The 20808-nt window shown below is 43.6% G+C and overlaps 1 protein-coding gene across 1 annotated transcript in view; it reads left to right on the top strand.

Moving 5' to 3' along the window:
* The window catches only part of LOC311243479 (uncharacterized protein), a gene marked incomplete at its 5' end in the record, with an annotated part of 64542 nt that overhangs the window by 9438 nt on the left and 34296 nt on the right, over positions 1–20808 (top strand). Inside the window, one exon of the mRNA XM_084332714.1 lies at positions 20051–20248. Coding sequence (XP_084188840.1) covers positions 20051–20248 — 198 coding nt within the window. The remainder of the gene's footprint in view (positions 1–20050; positions 20249–20808) is intronic.

Raw genomic sequence — 20808 nt, 5'->3', positions numbered from 1 at the left:
CTCTCTGGTAAACAAGAATACCCTGAAGACTCTGGCAGGAGCACTCATTCAAGGGTACTACGACTATGCTTGCACCTTATGGTACCAAAGCACCTCAAAGGCACTAAAAACAAGATTACAAACATCACAAAACAAACTGGTCAGACTACTGCTTGACCTGACTCTTAAAGCCCACCTCACCCCTGCCCACTTTGACAACCTATGGCTTAGAGTAGAGTACAGCACCTTGCAATGGGCCTGGTCTACAAGATACACTACACCACTAAGGTACCCATGTAGGCCGGGAGCCAGGTCCACCGCTCAGGATGTTTTTTGCTACCTTTTTTTTCATTATTATTTCCTGTTATCCCATACCATGGGTCATCACAAGTTGATAATGACCACCCCCAACTCAGCCCCGTTTGGCCTCAGGGGTCAAAAAACATATTTTTGGGAAAGGCTTCTGGCGAAATTATGTAATTGCAAATATGAGGGTACTGCAACTGCATAAATTGTCAGATTAGTCTGAAACTTTGCATGGTGTATCCTGACACATAGGGGAAAGTATCAGAATAATACTCTGGGGCTTACTACCTTTCTATTGTCAAATATCACACTCAGAATACCCCAAAAGACTAAACAATTTCTGTCCGCCTGACAAATTGTTATCAAACGTGATCATTTTCAAGTATTTTATTATACATGTTGCTGCCTCACATGGATATGAAAAACGTCCCACATCTATAAGCTTCAATTTAAGTCCAAGATTACCTTTCCATCTAGAAGATTACACCTGATATGACCAAAGTTCTCCATTGTACCTCAAATATATCTAAAAAATATATTAAACAAGAGTTGAGACTTAAGTAATGTACTGCTATACTATCTGAAGTGAATTACATGAAAGTTAACAATGTTACGCCCCCTGGTGGAACAGGGTATCACAGTGCAACATAAAGCAGTGCTGACCCGGTTACACACACCAACCAACCAAAGCCCTAACCCTGTTTCATGTCACCCTAACCCTGTTTCATGTCACATCCCACCTGAAGTTATTGAGCAAAGACAATTTTGGGTAAGTTGATCTATTTTTCTGGCTGTGGGAAGAGATTGAGTCTATTACGAGATTGGTATTTTTCTATATGAAAGGTGGCAACTCAGCCCAATGTAGCTAGCCAGTGAGAGCAGGAGTGGCAGACTAGCTAGTGAGAGTAGAAGTGGGAGAAAGATTATGAAATTATAATTATTAAGAAATTATAATTATTAGCAACTCTACTTCTAGAGTGATAACATTAGCTAGTTAGTTTGTAGATTGTTAGCTGCCAGCCCAATGTAGCTAGCTAGTGGGAGTGGGCGACTAGTGAGAGCAGAAGTGGGATATAAATTATGGTGTGTGTGTGTACACATGTGTGTACAATGGTTGCAATGCTACGCTATAGTCAAGGTGCCAAAGAGACGACAAGATGCCTGGATACCTTGCCAGAGTGCTTCCATGCTGGAAGCTCTTGAGACTCCTCGATGACAAGTATCTGGAAACGTATGAACCACTCTCTGCAGAATGGGCTGCATTTCTGGAAAATCTCACTCTGAATGAATCTACTCTCACTGAAGTGCTCTTATCAGAAGATGTATCTCACCACATGGCAGAATATCATGCATTTAGAGAAGCAGTGAGAAATGGGGAGCTGGGAGAAACTGTACAGTTTTAGATGGAATACATGGACTGCACCTGGCTCGTCCTGTCAATGAATAAGGCAATCAAAATGAATGACTATGAAGGATACAAAGCCATCCTAAACAACATGCCAGACCTCTTCTTCTGCTCAGACCAGCAGAACTATGCTAGATTCCTCACATACTTGGGATAATTTCTTGAACACATTGAGGAAACACATCCAGGATCTGATAAACTTTTGCAAAACAATAGAAGAGACGTGATAGAGGATAAATGTTATTAGCTCAATGCTCCCCCTGCCCCCTCCAATAGACCACTGGCGCAAGGTACAATCGATGGTATCTAAGTTTATCTGGAATAACAAACGCCCGAGAATCAAAAGGGCTACTACTCAACGTAGGAAACAAGATGGGGGCCTCGCAATCCCTGATTTTAAACTTTATTTCTGGTCCTTTTCACTGAGACCTCTGATGTGCTGGCTGGACCCTGTAGAGGCTGTATCGTGGCGCTCCTTAGAAGCGGCGGCGGTATCTCCGCTAAGATTGCAGGATGTAGTGTACTCCACTGTCTCTATTTCGAAATGCCGGCTGAGGTATGGACCGATCATAACTCACGTGATCCAAACGTGGCGTAATGTACAGAGGTCGTGTGGGGTTAAATGCCCATGGCACCTGGACTCTCCAATTTTTAATAACCAGCAATTACTTGTAGGACACAAGCCGGTTAATATTCCTCAATGGCAAAGGAGGGGAGTGCATACTCTGGAGGATATTTATGATAAGAACGGCCTCCGTGCGTTTCAGGACTTAAGAGAATTTTATGATCTTCCCGGCGAGTCCTTCTTTCTTTACCTTCAACTAAGGTCAGCACTGAGGGCGCATGGCGTACCGTGGGCTCAGGCCTTGCACCCACACCCCTTCCTCAGGCTCATAGTGGACAGGACGACATCCAGAGGGTTTGTCTCCGACTTTTATACGCTCTTAATTCAATCCACATATAAAAATTTATCATTGGATACAATCTGGCGTGTGGATATCCCGGAGTTGGACCCCGAGTTTGACTGGGATGATGTTTGGGCAAATGTGGCATTATCTTCCCGCAACCCCAATCACCAGCAAATTAATTTTAATTATATTCATAGGACCTATCTTACACCTAAGAAGCTATATGCTATGGGACTGATAACCGACTCTCGGTGCACTTTGTGTTCTCAAAACGCTTCTGGAGGTCAATAACGGACAAACTTTCAGATCTGTTTGGCTTAACTATCCCATTCACAGCTGTTACGCTACTCCTGAACGATATAACGACACTACCCGCGTCCGTACAACTGAAAAGGGTTGTCCTAGCGGGCGTCACAGCAGCGAAGAAGCTAATAGCAATGAGATGGAAGGAGCCTGAGAAGCTTACAATGATTAACTGGTCCCTAACTCTATTGGATGTGATTTATCTTGAGATATCCACAGCCCGGGTGATTGGGGTGGGGCAGGCTGGAATTGACTTATGGTTCGCAGCAGCTGAGAAGGTAAAGACCGCAGTGTGCGGCTGAGCGGGGTTGAGGTGCGTGTTCGGGTGAGTCCGGCGGTCTCTTGGGAGGGGGAGGAGGAAATGTTTTGTCTGTCTTGTCTTTTGTCTTGTCATCTTGAGTTTAGCTGGGGATATTATGGGGGGGCAGCTATTTAACTATTTCTTCACTGTTTGGCCACTTTTACACGGTCTCTGTGAGTCTATGGAACACCTCTACAGGTTTTTGTTTTTTCATGAAGGTTCATTGCTCTGTTTTCGGGTCGTGTTCTCAAAAAATGGTCCTTGTGGTGGATTGGAGATGTACGTTTTATTAATATAGGGTCACACGGCCGGGAATCGGGGCTGAACACTGGGAAAGACCATTTATTATTATTGTTTGTTGATGGCAATCTTACTGGCTGTCACAATGCATCCGTAACAGAAGAATTAGTACTGGAAACGTGATCTCTTTCTCAGTAGGATGTTTATTTTCATAAACGTAGCATCTCGTAAAAGAATTTAAGTCTTTGATGGTCTAATCAATGAACCTAGATTTTTTTGTATCCTCTTTTTCTTTGCCTGATTTTTCTATTTTTCTCCCCATCCCAATTTAGTCGTTATGCCAATTCCCCCCCTCCCCTACCTGGTTGTTGTGCGCATGTTCCTCCTACTGGTCGGTACAAGGGAACCCTGAAGTCCACCACATGCTTCCTCCGACACATGTGGAGACAGCCAGTGGCTCTCTTTCCACCTGGCAGCGAGGACTCTCATTGGTGAAGCGTAACGTGTGGGAGGTCACGCTGCCTTCACCATTTCCTGCCTTTCAGGCGCCCAGACCTGACCTGTAGGCGTCGCTGTCCACAACACCAGATTACCACCCACGACTTCCCTCCCCCTAACTCAGCCAAACGAATTAGTATGATGACCGGCCCAAGCCGCAGGGCAATGCTGACTCCGGGAGTCGAGACCGCAGCCTCTTGCATTGGTGACAAGCGCAATCTCCGCTACGCCACCCGACCGCCCCCAATGAACCTAGTTTAATAGATTAATCTCTCTGACACCCGCTTGGTGGTTGCGGCCTATCTGTTAGCCTGTAGCTATCGGTTCTGTTAGCCAGTAGCTAGCTCTGTCCTCGTGGCCATTTCCCTTCCCCCTCCCAACGCTCGTCAGAGAGCTGGGAGCTCTATTGGTGTGATTCATCTCGCCGTCGCCACCACGTCTGACTCAAACCGGAACTCACAGCTATAAAGTTTTTTCCCTAGCAACGGCTGCCAGCCCATACAAACGCCACCCCTATCATACTAAATGTTTACATTCCCGCGACTGTGCGGGTGACCATGCCTCTCTCTATCTGACTTCTCTATCTTTCCCACTCCCTGTCTGTCTGTCTCTTACAGTTTACAGTTCAACACATACACAGGGGATCCATTACTGAATATCTACCTTACATACACATATGAAAACCAGATGAAACCCAGTGATTTCCTTCAGACGTGAAATCACTCCAGCAAACAGTAGAAGCATTTCAGTGTTTTATCAACCCATTTCAGCTTGAGACTTCTCAGCCCTTGACAAGTTTGACTTCAGGAGCAGCTATGTCAGAAGAGGTGCGCTATGATGTGCTGAATGCCCTGAAAATGGCAAAACTCAAAAAGAGGAGTTCATCTGTGATCGACTTCAAACAAAAAAAGTTATTTTCTTTGAACCTATCAAGAGGAACAGATTCAAGACAATGTCATCTACCACACCTAAAAGGAAGCTTGTGGCATCAAACCAGAAAGTGATCCAGTACAAGGCCACAAGTGGGTTCATCTTTCAGATCTTCGTCAAATCACAACAACTCAAGTCACAAAAACCTATCCCTTGACTCTGACGCCATACTCCATCTCAACAATCTATGGCTTTTTCACAAAAACCAACAAAGCAAACGGAATAAACTTCCTTCTCCAAGCCAATGGGCTCTCATTCAAGATGGAAACTCCTCATTCTACATGCATGATGTGCCACGAACAATGAAGAATATATCAGAGTACACCACTGCACCTTCAAAAGTCTACCGGCTACAGCTGAAACAATATTCAGCACAGACACTTACCTTGACCATTGAAGGAGAATGGAGCTTCTTTAAGGAAAGTAGACTAGGCTGGACTGAAGTTTAAACAGGTGTGTCCTCCCTCATATCATGCAATCTTACATCATCGGACAAAGATCCCAGGCTTTGACGAATCCCCCCTTAATCCTGAACCAAGATCCTGGTGACCTGGCTTCAACATTCTGGGTTATGTTATCTTGACCTGCTTTGTACACATTCTACTTCTTGAATATTGTTTGGTGAAGACAAACGCAACCCTTCCCACAGAGGTCTGTCAACGTCAGTGTTTACAGAGCTCGAGGGGAGGATAGTGTCTTTACATGACTTCAATATCACTGAATTGTAGATTAATAGTAATTATGATTTTATGGTAGTAACCATACATTTTCCACTACAACCTCTTTATTCACAAATCAGCTGAGAGTAATCACAGAGGTTGTGGTGAACGTTTTATGGTGAATGGGCTAAATGTTCATCGACAAGCGGTTTGGTTTATTACATATGAAAGTCCATTATGTAGTATGATAACTACATCTCTGATGTTTATAACAAAACAAACCGTTTGGAAATCGGTTGAAAATTTAGCAAGCTATGGTTATTTCAATAGTACATGCACCATAGACATTGTTATGTGTGGGCATGCTGCCTGTTCCAAGATGGCCGCCATGTGGCAACATCGGTCTCCATTGGCCAGCAGCACAGGTGAGTCATCGAGCCTTATATATGTCTATGGTCAGGGGACTGTAAACTGTAAGTATGGTCGCCCCCGGTGATGATGTCACTCAGTCCTCCTAATCTACCCCACAATGCAAAGCGTCCGGGAAGAAATAAGGGTAATGCTTTAATGTTCTATTTTCTCAATTTGAGGTACAGTGGATAATTTTGGTCATGGCAGGTGTAATCATTTAGATAGAAAGGTCATCTTGGACTTAAATTGAAGCGTATAAATGTGGGACGTTTTTCATATCCATGTGAGGCAGTGACATGTTTAATAAAATACTTGGAAATTATCACTTTTGATGACAATTTGTAAGGCGGACGGACAGGGTTTTTTGGCCCCTCAGGCCAAAACGGGGATGAGTTGGGGGTGGTCATTATCAACTGGTTATGGCCCAAGGTATGGGATAACAGGAAATAATAGTGAAAAAAAGGTAGCAAAAAACATCCTGAGGGGTGGACCTGGCTCCCGGCCTAATGTACATGTCGAAATACTTCCCAAAGGTCAGTGAATACTAGGGGTGTAACGATTCGACCTCACAATGATTCAATTCGATTACGATTCTTCAGGCAACGATTCAATGCATCATGAAATCTCTTAATTTGACCACGATTCCATTCGATTAATTTTCGATACATTTTCTATACATTTTCTATCAGTTAATTCCCCCAAAAAAATTTATACACAAATGTGGCTGGGGGAACTGATTCACTCAGCATGAATGGACTATACTATAGGTCAATAAAAACAATACAATTTTTTTTTATTTAATTTTTTTTATTATTTTGATTATCTATTATAATCGATTCTAACATATTCAAATCGATGCATCGAATCGAACACATTAGAATCGATGCATTTCGATTAATCAATGCATCGTTACACCCTGAATACCACAACCACAACACCAGAAGGAGTTCCACAAATCATGTTCAACCCAGATTCGGCACAAACAAGGGACTAAACAGTAAACATGTTTCGCAATTATGCCACAACAATGTGGAACGCCCTACCCACAGCCGTAAAACATTTTTAATCCCTACCCACCTTCAAAACCGCTCTCAAAGCACCTACGGGAGGCTGCAATTCTAAACTGGCCCCTGTAAATATCCAACCCCCTCCAATGTACAGTTTCTTCCCCCTCAAATGTATATACTCTCTTTTAGAAACTCAGTCTCTTAAACAGTAGTGTATATTTGTATATCTTGTATGTCATAAATGTTTGGATGTAACAGTACTGTTTATCTGTATGTCGTGTATGTCATAAATGTTACAATGAATTGAAAATGGGGGACCCTGATGTAAACGAGACGAAAGTCTTTCTCTGGTCTGCATCCCCTTAACAATTGTGTGTATTGAGCCGTACTGTATTGTACCCATTCTGCAATCTGTTAATAAAGTTTTCAATCGCACCTGCTTGGGTCAAGATGGAGGAGGAAATGATATATCCCTCATCTCTGGAATCCTTCCTGACACAATCAGACAGACCTATACCTTTTAAAAACCCTTTAATGGCATTTATCAGGGAAACTTGGAATCAATCGCATAGAATGACTGGTGATAGCCCATATTTAACTACAAGAGCCTCTATATGGTATAATAAAAAACTAAAGATTGGTAAGAAATCAGTCATATGGGACGATTGGATTAAAAGGGGGATACATGTACTAGGTGATATAGCCGGGGAAGATGGGGTTTTGCCTTTTGAGGATATTAAAGAGGATTTTGATATAGATAATAAAAACTTTTATAAATTCCTACAGATTAGACATTGTATATCGTCATCAATAGGAGGGCCAAAGTGTGGCCCGATTACTGCAATTCAAGAAATATTCTATAAAGGATGGCGTAGGAAAGGCGGTGCGTCAAGATTTTATGATGTTATAAGAGAATACAATGCACCCAAATTGGCGGGTCTGAGGTTGAGCTGGGAAAACGATGTACGTGAGGATATTACTGAGGAAATGTGGGAGAAACTGGTGTCCAAATGGAGTAAATTCTCTCGTGAGGCGCAATCACAACTTATCTTTTACAAAGTGTTGAACAGAAGCTATTGGACGCCTAGTAAACTGGCCAGACTGAAATTAAGGGACAGTGACATCTGCTGGAGATGTGAGAAGGAGACAGGCACGTTACTGCACATGCTGTACGAATGTGAGAAGGTCCGGAAAATGTGGGATCAAATTGTGATATTCCTAAGTAAGGTTCTGAATGTGAAGATAAATAACGCCCCAATGGCATGTGTTTTGGGTATAGTACCGAAAGGGATTAAACTGCCTAAATACCGGGGAATGTGGTATAGAATGGCCATGATATCAGGATGTAGAATTGCATTACGACATTGGAAATCACCTGTTGATATTACTTTTAAAGAATGGATGGAACTAATGTTCCGGACAGCATCATATGAAAGGGTGACATATAGAGTCGCAGGAAGAGAGGATATCTTCGCTGAGGTGTGGGACAGTTTTCTACACCTGACTGAACGGTCTGGGGATGAATGATTAAGGTGGGGTTTCAGTATTATCAATGATGAAGGTGAAAAATGGGATCTGACCTGATGGTACCTATACTTTATATTGTATTATATATGTATATGCATTAACGTATATGCATCTTGGTTATATATGCACATATAGTAATGTTTTTTTTTTTTGTAAGTATTTTTTATAATTTCCATGTCTGTTTTTGGTATGTCTGTATAAGTCTTTTGTATGTTTTATATGTCTATACGAAAAAGAAAAAAAAACAAATCTTGGAATTTGCATATTATGCTGTTGAAATATATCGTTGAATATTTGTAAGATTTGTGCAAAAATATCAATAAAAAAAAAAAGTTTTCAATCAATCAATACTACTACTACTATTACTATTACTGCCGCCACTACTATTACTGCTACTACTACTACTACTGCTACTACTGCTACTACTACTATTACTAGCCCCCTGCTGTATTCACTATACACACATGATTGTGTGGCCAAGTTCAGCTCCAACTCCATAGTGAAGTTTGCGGACGACACGTGGTGGTGGGGCTGATCTCTGACAACGACGAGAAGGCCTACCGGGAGGAGGTTGAGGTACTGGAATGCTGGTGCCAGGACAACAGCCTGCTCCTGAACATTGGTAAAACCAAGGAGCTGATCGTGGATTTTAGGAGAACACAGCAGGGGACACACACACCACTGTGGATAAACGGGGCTAGCGTGGACAGGGTGAGCAGCTTCAAGTACCTGGGGGTCCACATCTCAGAGGACCTGACATGGACAACACACATAGACTAAGTCGTAAAGAAGGCGAAGCAGCATCTCTACCACCTGAGACAGTTAAGGAAGTTCAGAGTATCGGGGAAGATACTCCAGTCCTTCAACTCCGGAGCTGTAGAGAGCATCTTGACTGGAAACATCACTGACTGGTATGGAAACAGCACGGCACAGGACAAGAAGGCCCTACAGAGAGTGGTGCGCTCAGCTGAGCGTACTACGGGTATTGCACTACCACCCCTGCAGGTCTTATATAACAAGAGGTGCAAATCCAGAGCCTGCAGAATAATGAAAGACCCTCACCACCCCAACAACAGCCTGTTCAAGCTGCTGCGGTCAGGCAAACGCCTGCGAACACCAGCAACTAGGACAGAGAGACTTCGGCTCAGCTTCTTCCCCCAGTCTTGAACACTGAACTCTCCACACACAAGCACACATGAGCACACACACAACACACACAATGTATACGCTCACACACTAGCAGTCACTTTTAGCATGAACACACACACACATGCTGCACACGCTCACACTCAACGGTCACTTTACACAATGAAAGGTCACTTTAAAAACAAGAACGGGAGTGGTTCTTGTATAGTAAACAGATGGATATAGCAAGCTAGCATAAGGACACATAGTATAACTGTAGATTGTATTGTATAGTAGTGTACATAAGACCCAGTGCCTCATCCGTAGCTAACAGTGTATTGCACTATCGCAGGACCTTAGCATGTCTTACCATGCTTTTTTTTTTTTTTAATCCACTTTTTCTCCTTATTTTCTATTTTTCTCCCATCCCAATTTCGTATTGCCAATTCTCCCCTTCAATTCTCCCCTCCCCTGTCTTGAACGTTGCTAGACTATGCCTCCCACTGGTCGGCTGTAGTGAGGATAGAAGCCTTGCATCACGTGTTCCCTCCGGTACACGAGGAGGCAGCCTGTCGCATCTTTTCACCAGACAGCGCGGACTCTCAGTGGCGAGGAGTAACGCGTGGGAGGCTCACGCTGCCCCCGTTACTTCCTGTCTCTGCTGTACAGGCGTCACCCGTGACCCAACCGACCTGTAGGGGTCACTGTCCACAACGTCCAATCCCCACCCACCGACTTTCCACCCGCTACCTCTGCCAATTGAGATAGTATGACGACTGGCCCAAGCCGCAGGCAATGCTGACTCTGGGAGTCGAGACCGGAGTCTCTTGCTTTGGTGATGAGCGCAATCTCTGCTGCGCCACTCAGCCGCCCCCTTACCATGCTTTTTGTAAACGTTATGTACATATACCTGTTATGTCTTATTGTTATTACTTATATTATTGCACAAATGTCTTATTCTCATCCTATTCTTATTATTGTATAAAAACTGATTCTTGAGAGTCGGGACAAAACACTTTTTAAATATTATATTTTGAGAATGCACACTATATTAATTAGAGTTATATATTCATGTAGAGAAAGGTCTGAGCTATTTAACCATGTAAAGGTGCGGGCTCTACATAGAAAAACATTTTCAACAAATTCACATGTTTCCCTTTGAAACTTGATTTGTGTTAACTCCGTCAGACACACAAAAAAGTATATAATTCTAATTATTCCAGTCCAACAAGAATCTAAAGTTCTGAAGTATGTTGTAATAGTGTTTAGTTACTCTGGTATGCAATAAAATATAATATATAAACCTCAGGTGTAATTTCACACTATTCTGAAAACCCAGAGTTAGAAATATTAGCATTTTCAAACTTTGTTTTTAATTTTGATATGATAAAAAAAAAGATCATTAAGTAAATAAGACACAAGAGGATGAAGATCTAATGCTCCTTTATTACTTAAACAACATAAACTGAAGAAGGAATTTGTATTTTCCCCAAGATTAACAAAAATAAATATCTGACAGTGTTGACAATGATCTGACGGTGTTGACGAGAAACTGACGGAGTTGACAAAATTGGATTTGCATCTCTGCTAAATTTTTTAAACAGATGGAAGTGACAATAATAAGAACTAATAACTCCATGTCTTATACTGAACATTTTGTTAACTCAATTGTAATAGGGTTAGCTGGTAGGGTTAGCTCGCCTAGTGCAGCTTTCAATACACAGTAGCAGGAGTTGGTTGGGCTTGACGTGCCGAGACAGCTTGTACACAACCCTCAGCCTGTCTGGCCTCACGTGGTATGAGGCTGCAATCCATCACCTGGAAGACAATAGGCGTGGGAAGAGGACTAACAAGCCAACTCCAAAAGCCCTCCAGGGGGTTGGGCGAGGGGCTAACATCCCCACCCCGTAAAACACTATATTGTTACAGAAACGCCAACAAGAGAAAAACAAGACATCAACACCTTGGCCCAGGGAAGAGAAGGGTCTTCGATAAGAAGGTCTATGACACCATGTGGTGAAAGCCAGAAGTCTCTGGAAGCCACACGGCCGATCACCCTTCTTTCGTCCAGGGCTGCCCATATCGGTACGTGGAACGTGAGAACCATGTATGAGATGGGTAAGACATTTCAAGTAGCAGCAGTGATGAGGAACTATAATCTCACGCTGCTCGGAATAAGTGAGACAAGATGGACACAGTCCGGACAGAAACGACTGGCCTCAGGAGAGTTACTGCTGTACTCCGGACACGAAGAGGACAATGCCTCCCACACCCAAGGAGTAGCACTGATGCTATCTAAAACAGCACAGACGGCGCTCATAGGATGGGAAGCCCATGGTCCAAGGATCATCACCGCATCCTTTCGAACCAAGAAGAAGAGGATCAATATGAACATCATACAGTGCTACGCTCCTACCAATGACAGCGAGGAAGCAGACAAAGACCAGTTCTACAACTGACTGCAGTCCATTATAGAAAAGCACCCAGAGAGAGACATCACAATCCTGATGGGAGACCTCAATGCCAAGATCGGAAGTGACAACAGGGGGTACGAAGATATAATGGGAAGACACGGATTGGGGGCCATGAATGAAAATGGGGAGAGGCTGGCGGACCTGTGCGCTATGAACAACTTGGTCATTGGCGGCAGTGTTTTTCCCCATAAGAACATCCACAAGGCCACTTGGGTATCGCCAGACCACATAACCGAGAACCAGATTGACCATGTCTGTATCAGCAAGAAATTCAGGAGGTCCATGCAGGATATAAGAGTAAAGAGAGGAGCAGATGTGGCTTCAGACCACCACCTTGTCGTAGCCAGCCTGAAGCTGAAGCTGAGAAAGAACTGGATGTCGGCACATACAACACGACACAGGTACAACACAGCTTCCTTGAGAGACGCCAGTAAGCTGGAAGAGTTCAGAGTAACACTCGGCAACAAGTTCCAAGTTTTACAGGAGCTGTTGGAAGAGGACGAGTGCACCCTGGAGAACAGTTGGAAGGAGATAAAAGAGGCAGTAACGTCTACCTGCCAGGAAGTTCTTGGCCCCAAGAAGCACCAGCACAAGGAGTGGATCTCAGGGGACAGTCTGCGAAATATCCAAGAGAGGAGGGAGAAGAAGGCGGCAGTGAACAACAGCCGGACAAGAGCAGAGAAGGCCAAGGCACAATAAAGGTATGCAGAAGGAAACAAGCTAGTAAAGAAGAGCATCAGAGCAGACAAGCGAAGGTATATGGATGACCTGGCAACAGAGGCAGAGCAAGCAGCAAGAGAGGGGAATATGAGAGAACTGTACAACATCACCAAGAAGCTGGCAGGAAAGTACAGCAAACCAGAACGACCTGTGAAGGACAAAGAGGGAAGACCGATAACAACGGGAGAGGAGCAACAAAAGAACAGATGGATGGAGTATTTTGAAGAACTTCTAAACCGGCCAGCACCACAGAACCCACCAGACATCGCACAGGCTGACACAGACCTACCCATAGCCTGCAACGCACCAACCAGGGAAGAAATTAGGAAGGCTATCAAGCAGCTGAGGAACGGAAAGGCTGCAGGACCAGACAACATCCCTGCGGAGGCACTGAAGTCAGATATAGAAACCACGGTGAAGATGCTCCACCCACTCTTCATGAAGATATGGGAGGAAGAAGACGTGCCAGGAGATTGGAAAGAGGGCTATCTCATCAAGATCCCAAAGAAAGGCGACCTTAGCAATTGCGCAAATTACAGAGGGATCACACTGCTATCAGTGCCAGGGAAAGTTTTTAACAGAGTAATCTTGAACAGGATGAAGGACCTCATCGATGGACAACTCCGCGATGAGCAAGCTGGTTTCCGCAAGGACCGATCCTGCACAGACCAAATTGCAGTGCTGCGCATCATCGTGGAGCAGTCGATAGAGTGGAACTCGCCCCTGTACATAAACTTTGTGGACTATGAGAAAGCCTTTGACAGCCTAGACAGAGAGACCCTCTGGAAGCTTCTCCGACATTACGGGGTGCCGACCAAGATTGTTTCCATCATCAGGAACTCCTATGAGGGACTGACATGCAAGGTGGTCCACGGAGGGCAGCTCACAGAGGCATTCCAAATGAGGACCGGGGTCAGACAAGGTTGTCTGCTCTCGCCCTTCCTCTTCCTGCTGGCCATTGACTGGATAATGAAGACCTCCACAGCACAGAGAAGGTACGGGATTCAGTGGACACCTTGGACGCAACTTGACGACTTGGACTATGCTGACGATTTGGCACTACTGTCGCACACCCAACAACAGATGCAGGAGAAGACCAACAACGTGGCATCCACTTCCGCGCAAGTGGGACTCAACATCCACAAAGGCAAGACTAAGATCCTCAAGACCAATGCAGCAAACAACACCAACGCAATCATGCTGGATGGCGAGGCTTTGGAAGAAGTTGAAGCCTTTACCTACCTTGGCAGTGTTATTGACAAGCAGGGCGGCACAGATGCTGACATTAGAGCACGAATAAGGAAAGCACGTACAGCATTCGTGCAATTACGGAACATCTGGAGCTCAAAAGAACTGACTTCCAACACCAAAGTCAGATTCTTTAACACCAACGTCAAGGTAGTCCTACTATATGGAGCAGAGATGTGGAGAACTACAGCTGCAATCATCAGGAAAGTGCAGGTCTTCATTAACAGCTGCCTGCGGAAGATCATCAACATCCGATGGCCAGACACCATCAGCAACTGCGAACTCTGGCAGAGAACAAACCAGCTGCCCGCAGAAGAAGAAATTAAGAAACGCAGATGGCGCTGGATAGGCCACACCCTGCGAAAGCCCGCAAGTACCATCACCAGACAAGCCCTAACATGGAACCCGCAGGGCAAGCGGAAAAGGGGCCGCCCGAGAAACACCTGGCGCAGAGACCTGGAGGCAGACACCAAGACCATGAAGATGACCTGGAACCAACTGGAGAGAACAGCTCAAGACAGAGATGCTTGGAGATCACTTGTTGATGGCCTATGCCCCAGAAGGGGTAGCAGGCGTAAGTAAGTTTGTAAAATTGTAATAAACAACCAACTTTACATACACTGTAACTGAGGGGTACAATTCCCTGACTGTATTAAAGAGTATGGTATATTAAACCACTACTAGTTATGTACTTTAATTACTGGCCATACAGTACATGAATATATATGGTGAACACCCACACAAGAATACGGCAATGACACATAAAGTACTATTTAGAGGGTATTTATTATTAAGCAACGTTAGGTTACAGATTGAGAATTATACTCGCGCTTGTAAGGCGAAGAACACACGTAAAGTAAGTCAAGAGCGTAAGTCAATGAGAATAGTATGAATACTAGGATGGGTCTAAACTGACGCCACCTGTGGTATAACAATTACATAGGGCACACTAATACCAGCTGGAGACACTGGGGGGTTCCCTCCGGGTGTAAGGCCGGCAGGGGTAGAGGAATGTTCGGGTACAAAGTCTGGGTCAACGAGGAATAAAGAGGCTCCAGCTACGGGAGTCGGTACATGTACTCCCTTGATCGGCAGACAAAGCAGCAGTTGTAATCCAAGATGCTCGAATAGCATTGACGACAGCTAGCCAGCCTCTTCCTAGAGGCGGGCCCGAGTGATGATCCTCACGGGGGGTAAATCCCAAACGATAGTGGAATCCACGGTACTCTCCTCCAGCGGTAACGGTACCAAAGCAATATAATCCAACCAGAAATGGTTCTGCAATCGCCGGTGTAGATTCTCCTGTGCACTATACTTCACATTACACTAGGTCGAACTTGACGTTACTTCACTAAACTCTGACACTTTTACTATCCTATTCGCACATGTTCTAAGTGCTCTTATTTAGACGCAAGGTTGCTCACTTCACTTGCACGTTGACTCGTGGTGAAGGCTTTACTAGTAATGAACGAACTGCTGCTGTTTACACCTGCGCCGTATTTATACGTAAGTGACAATCTAGTGCCAACCTGGTCACTCTTTGGTCCTGAATCACTACACTGCCAAAGGCATGTTGTAACATGCCCCAAACTCGCCCACTGCACCTGTCTGAGTACGAGACTGCCTGGAGCCTGGGGGGGGGTGTCCAATAGGAGAGCGCATATTACTCTGGTTTGTACACAGGTAAAGGGATATTCCGTGTATATATACAAATAATATACAGGGGATATCAAACGATATACAAATATTATACAAGGGATATCAAGCAATAAATATATATATTCGGTTTAATCTGACCCTTTGTAACATACACTGTTTCCAACTATTACAAAATGCACCGTTTCCAACAACAAAAACTAATGGAGAACAGGACCCCTTCTTCTCGTCCCTGTTTTCATCTACCTCCTCTACACCACTTCCTGATCTCCACTTTCTCACCCACTTCTCCTCTTCCTTTCCTTCTGCATTTCTGATTAGTTTCACTATGATGTCTTGAACTGGGCAGAAACAGACATCCTTCTTGCCACATTTGGGCTGAACCACATTTCTGTTGGACCATGGGGATGCAGAAATTCCACTTTCACATCTTGTTGCTCATTATCCACATCGATGGTCTTGGCTAGCCACCAGTGGTCATCATATACTACTGCTAACCAGTCTCCATTACTAAGGCTGCTAACAGTCGTTACTGTCACCGTACCCTCAGGACCTTTCAAAGGTTCTTCGTCCAACTCCTCCATTACATCTTCCATCTCCATACCCTCTTCCATCTCATTTTCCATCTCCTCCCACAACATGACCAGAGGTCTCTTCTTCCTTGCCCTCCGTGTATCACTCTGCTGTTTTCCTGGGTTGCCATGGTAATAGGAGGTAGCTGGGCAGAAGCACTGGCAATCCAACATCTCGCTGCAAAAGCAGGATAGTTGTCTGTTGTGGATCCTGTCCTTATGTGCGATGATCTGGTGTATTTGTCTTGTTGAGGGAACCGGTTTGAGAGGATTCATGAGAAGTGTGTCGTATCTTTGCATGTCTTCTTCCACAATAGGATACAGCTGAACACCATTCAGACTGTTTGAGACCTTTTTGAAGAATATGTGTCCATCCGTCACATAATTTCCTCTCAGGACCAGGTTGTCAGCTGTTCTTTTTACTGTTCCGCCAATGCCGTCTGGTGCGCCCTTACCATGAGAAGTGGGGAAGAAGTTCCACGTTGTCCTTTCAAACCCCAGTGTAGGTGGGATACCAGACAGAAGAAAAAAGTTCTTCTTGTTCTTGTTTGCTTGGACCATCAGACCAAAAGTGCACGGTGGTAACCTGTGGATATTTTGTCTTGATATCTTTTAGGACTGGATCCATTTGTGTCCAGATTGCTGCAGCATCCTGTCTCTTTGACTCTGACAGTGTGCAAAACCCTGCCTTTCCATCCTTAGTGTAATACATTCTGGTATGGAGTGTTATCTGTGGCAGATTTTGTCCGAAATGGCAGGCCTGAACTTCAGCTTTATATTTGAATTTCCAGGATTCTGAAAAGTCAACATGGACGATTGCTGTACTCTCATCACAGGACTCAATTGTGTTGCTGTATTCTTTTGACTGGTTTCGCAAAGAACACACATGTGTATTGGTTTCCTTTCTGAGTTTTTGCTCATAAAGTTTGATGAGCAATGAAAGGCTGCCTCTGTGTTCGACGAGCTTAGTGTTCATGTCGATTCCATTGCATGTGTCTTCTTGAACTCTCTCCCACTGCCTCCATTGAACATCGATTTTGTCTTGCTCTTGGGTTGTAACTGTACCTTTGTTTAGACATTGTGAGCAAGCGCGAAGAAGGCAGGCCTCACTTGCTGGAGAGCAACAAACTAATTGAAAACTGTCATCCAGTTTGTTTGACTTCACAACACCAGACATTTTAAGGACCTCGAGCATTAAGCATGCATTTTCATGTATTTGACACAGACATGTCTTCCGATCAGATGCTTTTGGTGCTGTGACATAGAAGGGCCTCAGAGCACAGAATGAAGAATAGCTCAGCTTTACAGTGGGGTTCTTAATCTGGAATTCAGTGTGGAGGTTGAGCATGGAGTCTAGCAGGATCATTGTGTGCTGCTTGATCTTGTTCCTGGTGATTGTGTCAGTCTTATCCGTTGTCACACGTGTAGAGTTCAGGAAGAAATCCTGAACAGTCTGTGTTATACCCTGTATTAATGTTGGCTTTTTCTGAGGCTGCTCCTTTTCTCTCATTAACTTGTAGGTTAACCCAAACTCTTTCATTTGTTGAAGAAGACAATACTTTTTAAGAATCGTGCCTGATGACACACTCAGTGCTGGTTTTTGGCGCCGTGGGCCAGGAGTTTGTTTGTCTTCAGCTCTCTTCTGGGGATGTTGTGGAATAGAAGGGTCTTTTGGATTTTTGGATTCCTTACTTTGCTTCTTGATAGCATCTTCTTTGTTTCTGTGCCTGGAGAGTCCAGTGGTGATGTATTTGTAGCCTTTTTTCTGCGCATTATTGTTTTTATCAGGTTGTTTCGTTGCTTTGTTACATTTGTAATATTCTCTTTCATAGTTTTTATTTCTCTTGAATGCCTTTTTCGCATTTCACTTCGTTGCTTTTCCTGTCTGAGAGACTCCCTGCACTGTCTGGCATTGTTATCTAGAATATTCTGATCTGATTTTTATCTGATCCTGATTTTTCTTGAACTCTACACTTGTGACAACTGATAAGATTGAGACAACTGACTAGCAAAATATTATCCTGTTGATCACTCCATACCATAATGTATTACACTATGGATGGAAAGAGTCAGATAAAGGATGATGTAGCAATCTACAGTAGACACACATGGACCAGTCCTATATTAAGAATTATTATAAAGATATTAAGATGAAATATCCACAGTTTACCACCGTTCACCTTTGCTCTGATGATCTAAGTAAACAGTATAAGAACAAGAATAACTGTTTTCTTCTGTCTTGTATCCCTACTGGGTTATGACATTTTACATCAATCAATCAACCACGTAGACAAGTGATATATTTATATTTATGTATTAACACATGTGCTGGGAAAGTAAGACAATTATTCAATAAGCAGACCACAGCCTGCCCATGCTCTAAAAGTCAGAAGTGTATTGTAATGCATGCTATTATATGCACACTTCTGTGCAGATACAACTCTGAAATAACATTTAAATCCTTTACCATGTTCAAAAATAGTATAATAATAGCATATTATGAGGTTATTGATGGATTTGTCAACTCCGTCAACTTACACGTCAACTCCGTCAGACACAAAATCTGACGGAGTTGATGTCTGACGGAGTTGACAAAAAGGCACACATTTTCCCTCCAAGCCTGTATTGTGCACTGCAGCTAGCTAGTTTTTTGGCAGTTGCTAGCTGTCTTAATAATCTCACTGAAACACTTGAATTCAATCCACTATTGTTTTTTAAAAGTATAATAACGGAGAGATGGTGTTGACATGTTCCAGCTGTGACCATAGGAATATTGACATTGTTTGTCTAAAATATCAAAACGTATCAAATTTACCAGACCATGTGTGGTAGTGTTGCATTCACCACAGGCAGGGAAAGGAAAAGGGGTCCTCAGGGATAGAGCTGGCCATGCTATTGCCTGATTTAATTAGGTTTATGAAAAAGTCTGACGGAGTTGACATAAACTGAGGACACAACTTTGATAGGCAGATTTCTATGGAAAATATTATTTGAGTTTCATGGCATGCATTGTTTTATACATTTATAACCCTTATCCTTGATTTGATATGTATGTTTTCACAAGTGGAGAGGTTTTTCAAGCTTTTTTGGGCTGGTCAATAATGTGACCCTTGCTGAGGACAAGGAAATTAACATGGGAGCTTCTAACCACAGATTATACATTTAAACAAATATCCCCCAAAAAACAAATATATGTGCTAAAACATAACATCAGTATACACAATACCTTTAGATTGAACTTTGTGAGTATGTCAATCATTATTAATTTCTTTATTTTTTATATAAATTAGACTTTTCTATGTAGGACATGTTTTGTCCCGACTCTCAAGAATCAGTGATTTGCACAATCGTTGCAGGCATTTCACTGCATTTCACTGTATGCTTGTATGCCGTGACAAATAAAACTCTTGACTTGACTTGACTACTATTACTGCTGCCACTACTACTACTACTACTACTACTACTGCTACTGCTATTGCTACTACTACTACTACTACTGCTGCCACTACTACTACTACTATTATCACCACTACTACTACTACTATCACCACTACTGCTACTATTGCTGCCACTACTACTACTACTACTACTACTACTACTACTACTATCACCACTACTGCTACTATTGCTGCTACTACTACTACTACTGCTACTACTACTATCACCACTACTGCTACTACTAATACTACTACTACTGCTTCTTCCTAGTAAGAACTCAGTAGCTTAGCACTTGCTTTGCAGTAAATGGATCTTAAATCAATTCTCTCTCTTCTGTGTGCAGGAGATCCCAGTCAGCCCTCAGGCTCAGGTGGGGAGTCCCCTCCCAGTCAGCCCTCAGCCTCAGGTGGGGAGTCCCCTCCCAGTCAGCCCTCAGCCTCTGGTGGGGAGTCCCCTCTCAGCTTGTCCCTCTCTCCTGCTCTCAGCCCTGAGGAGTTTGAGCGCCTGTGGCTCCAGAAGGGGCCTGACGGCACAGAGCCTGGTAACTATCACTACTACTGTACTAACCCTAACTATCACATGGGAGAAAATATTATTTTGAGGCCTCAAATTGATTAATTTGAGGGAACTAGTTTGAGGCCACAAAATATCTTTCTATTTTGAAGCCACAAAATATTCAATATTCATTTTGCGTGGCAGCAATAAGCCTTTGTAGCAAGCCGATTAGCTGGGCTAGCTAGCTAACATTAGCTGAACTGACATTAGCTTGATAGCTAACTAGCGAATAGCATCAGCTAGCTAACATTAGCTAACGTTCTTTGACACTATTATTACACCAACACCATGGAACTAATGACCAATTTGACAACGTTCTCTGTCAGAATAGTCAGTAATTTTATATAGTGCTAGCTAACGTTTCAACATACTTGTCTTGTTGCCCATCAGCACTGGCAAATTCACTATTACTAAACTAGTTACAGTAGGTAGCTAGCTACATCTGCTTCCACTCTGGGTAAACCGTCTGGAGGGACAGATGGCACTCTGGGTAAACCGTCTGGAGGGACAGATGGCACTCTGGGTAAACCGTCTGGAGGGACAGAT

Source organism: Notolepis coatsorum, assembly GCF_963971535.1.
Source record: "Notolepis coatsorum genome assembly, chromosome: 17".
NCBI lineage: Eukaryota > Metazoa > Chordata > Actinopteri > Aulopiformes > Paralepididae > Notolepis > Notolepis coatsorum.
Note: the sequence above shows the minus strand (reverse complement) of the source record. Positions and strands in the feature narration are given on the sequence as shown.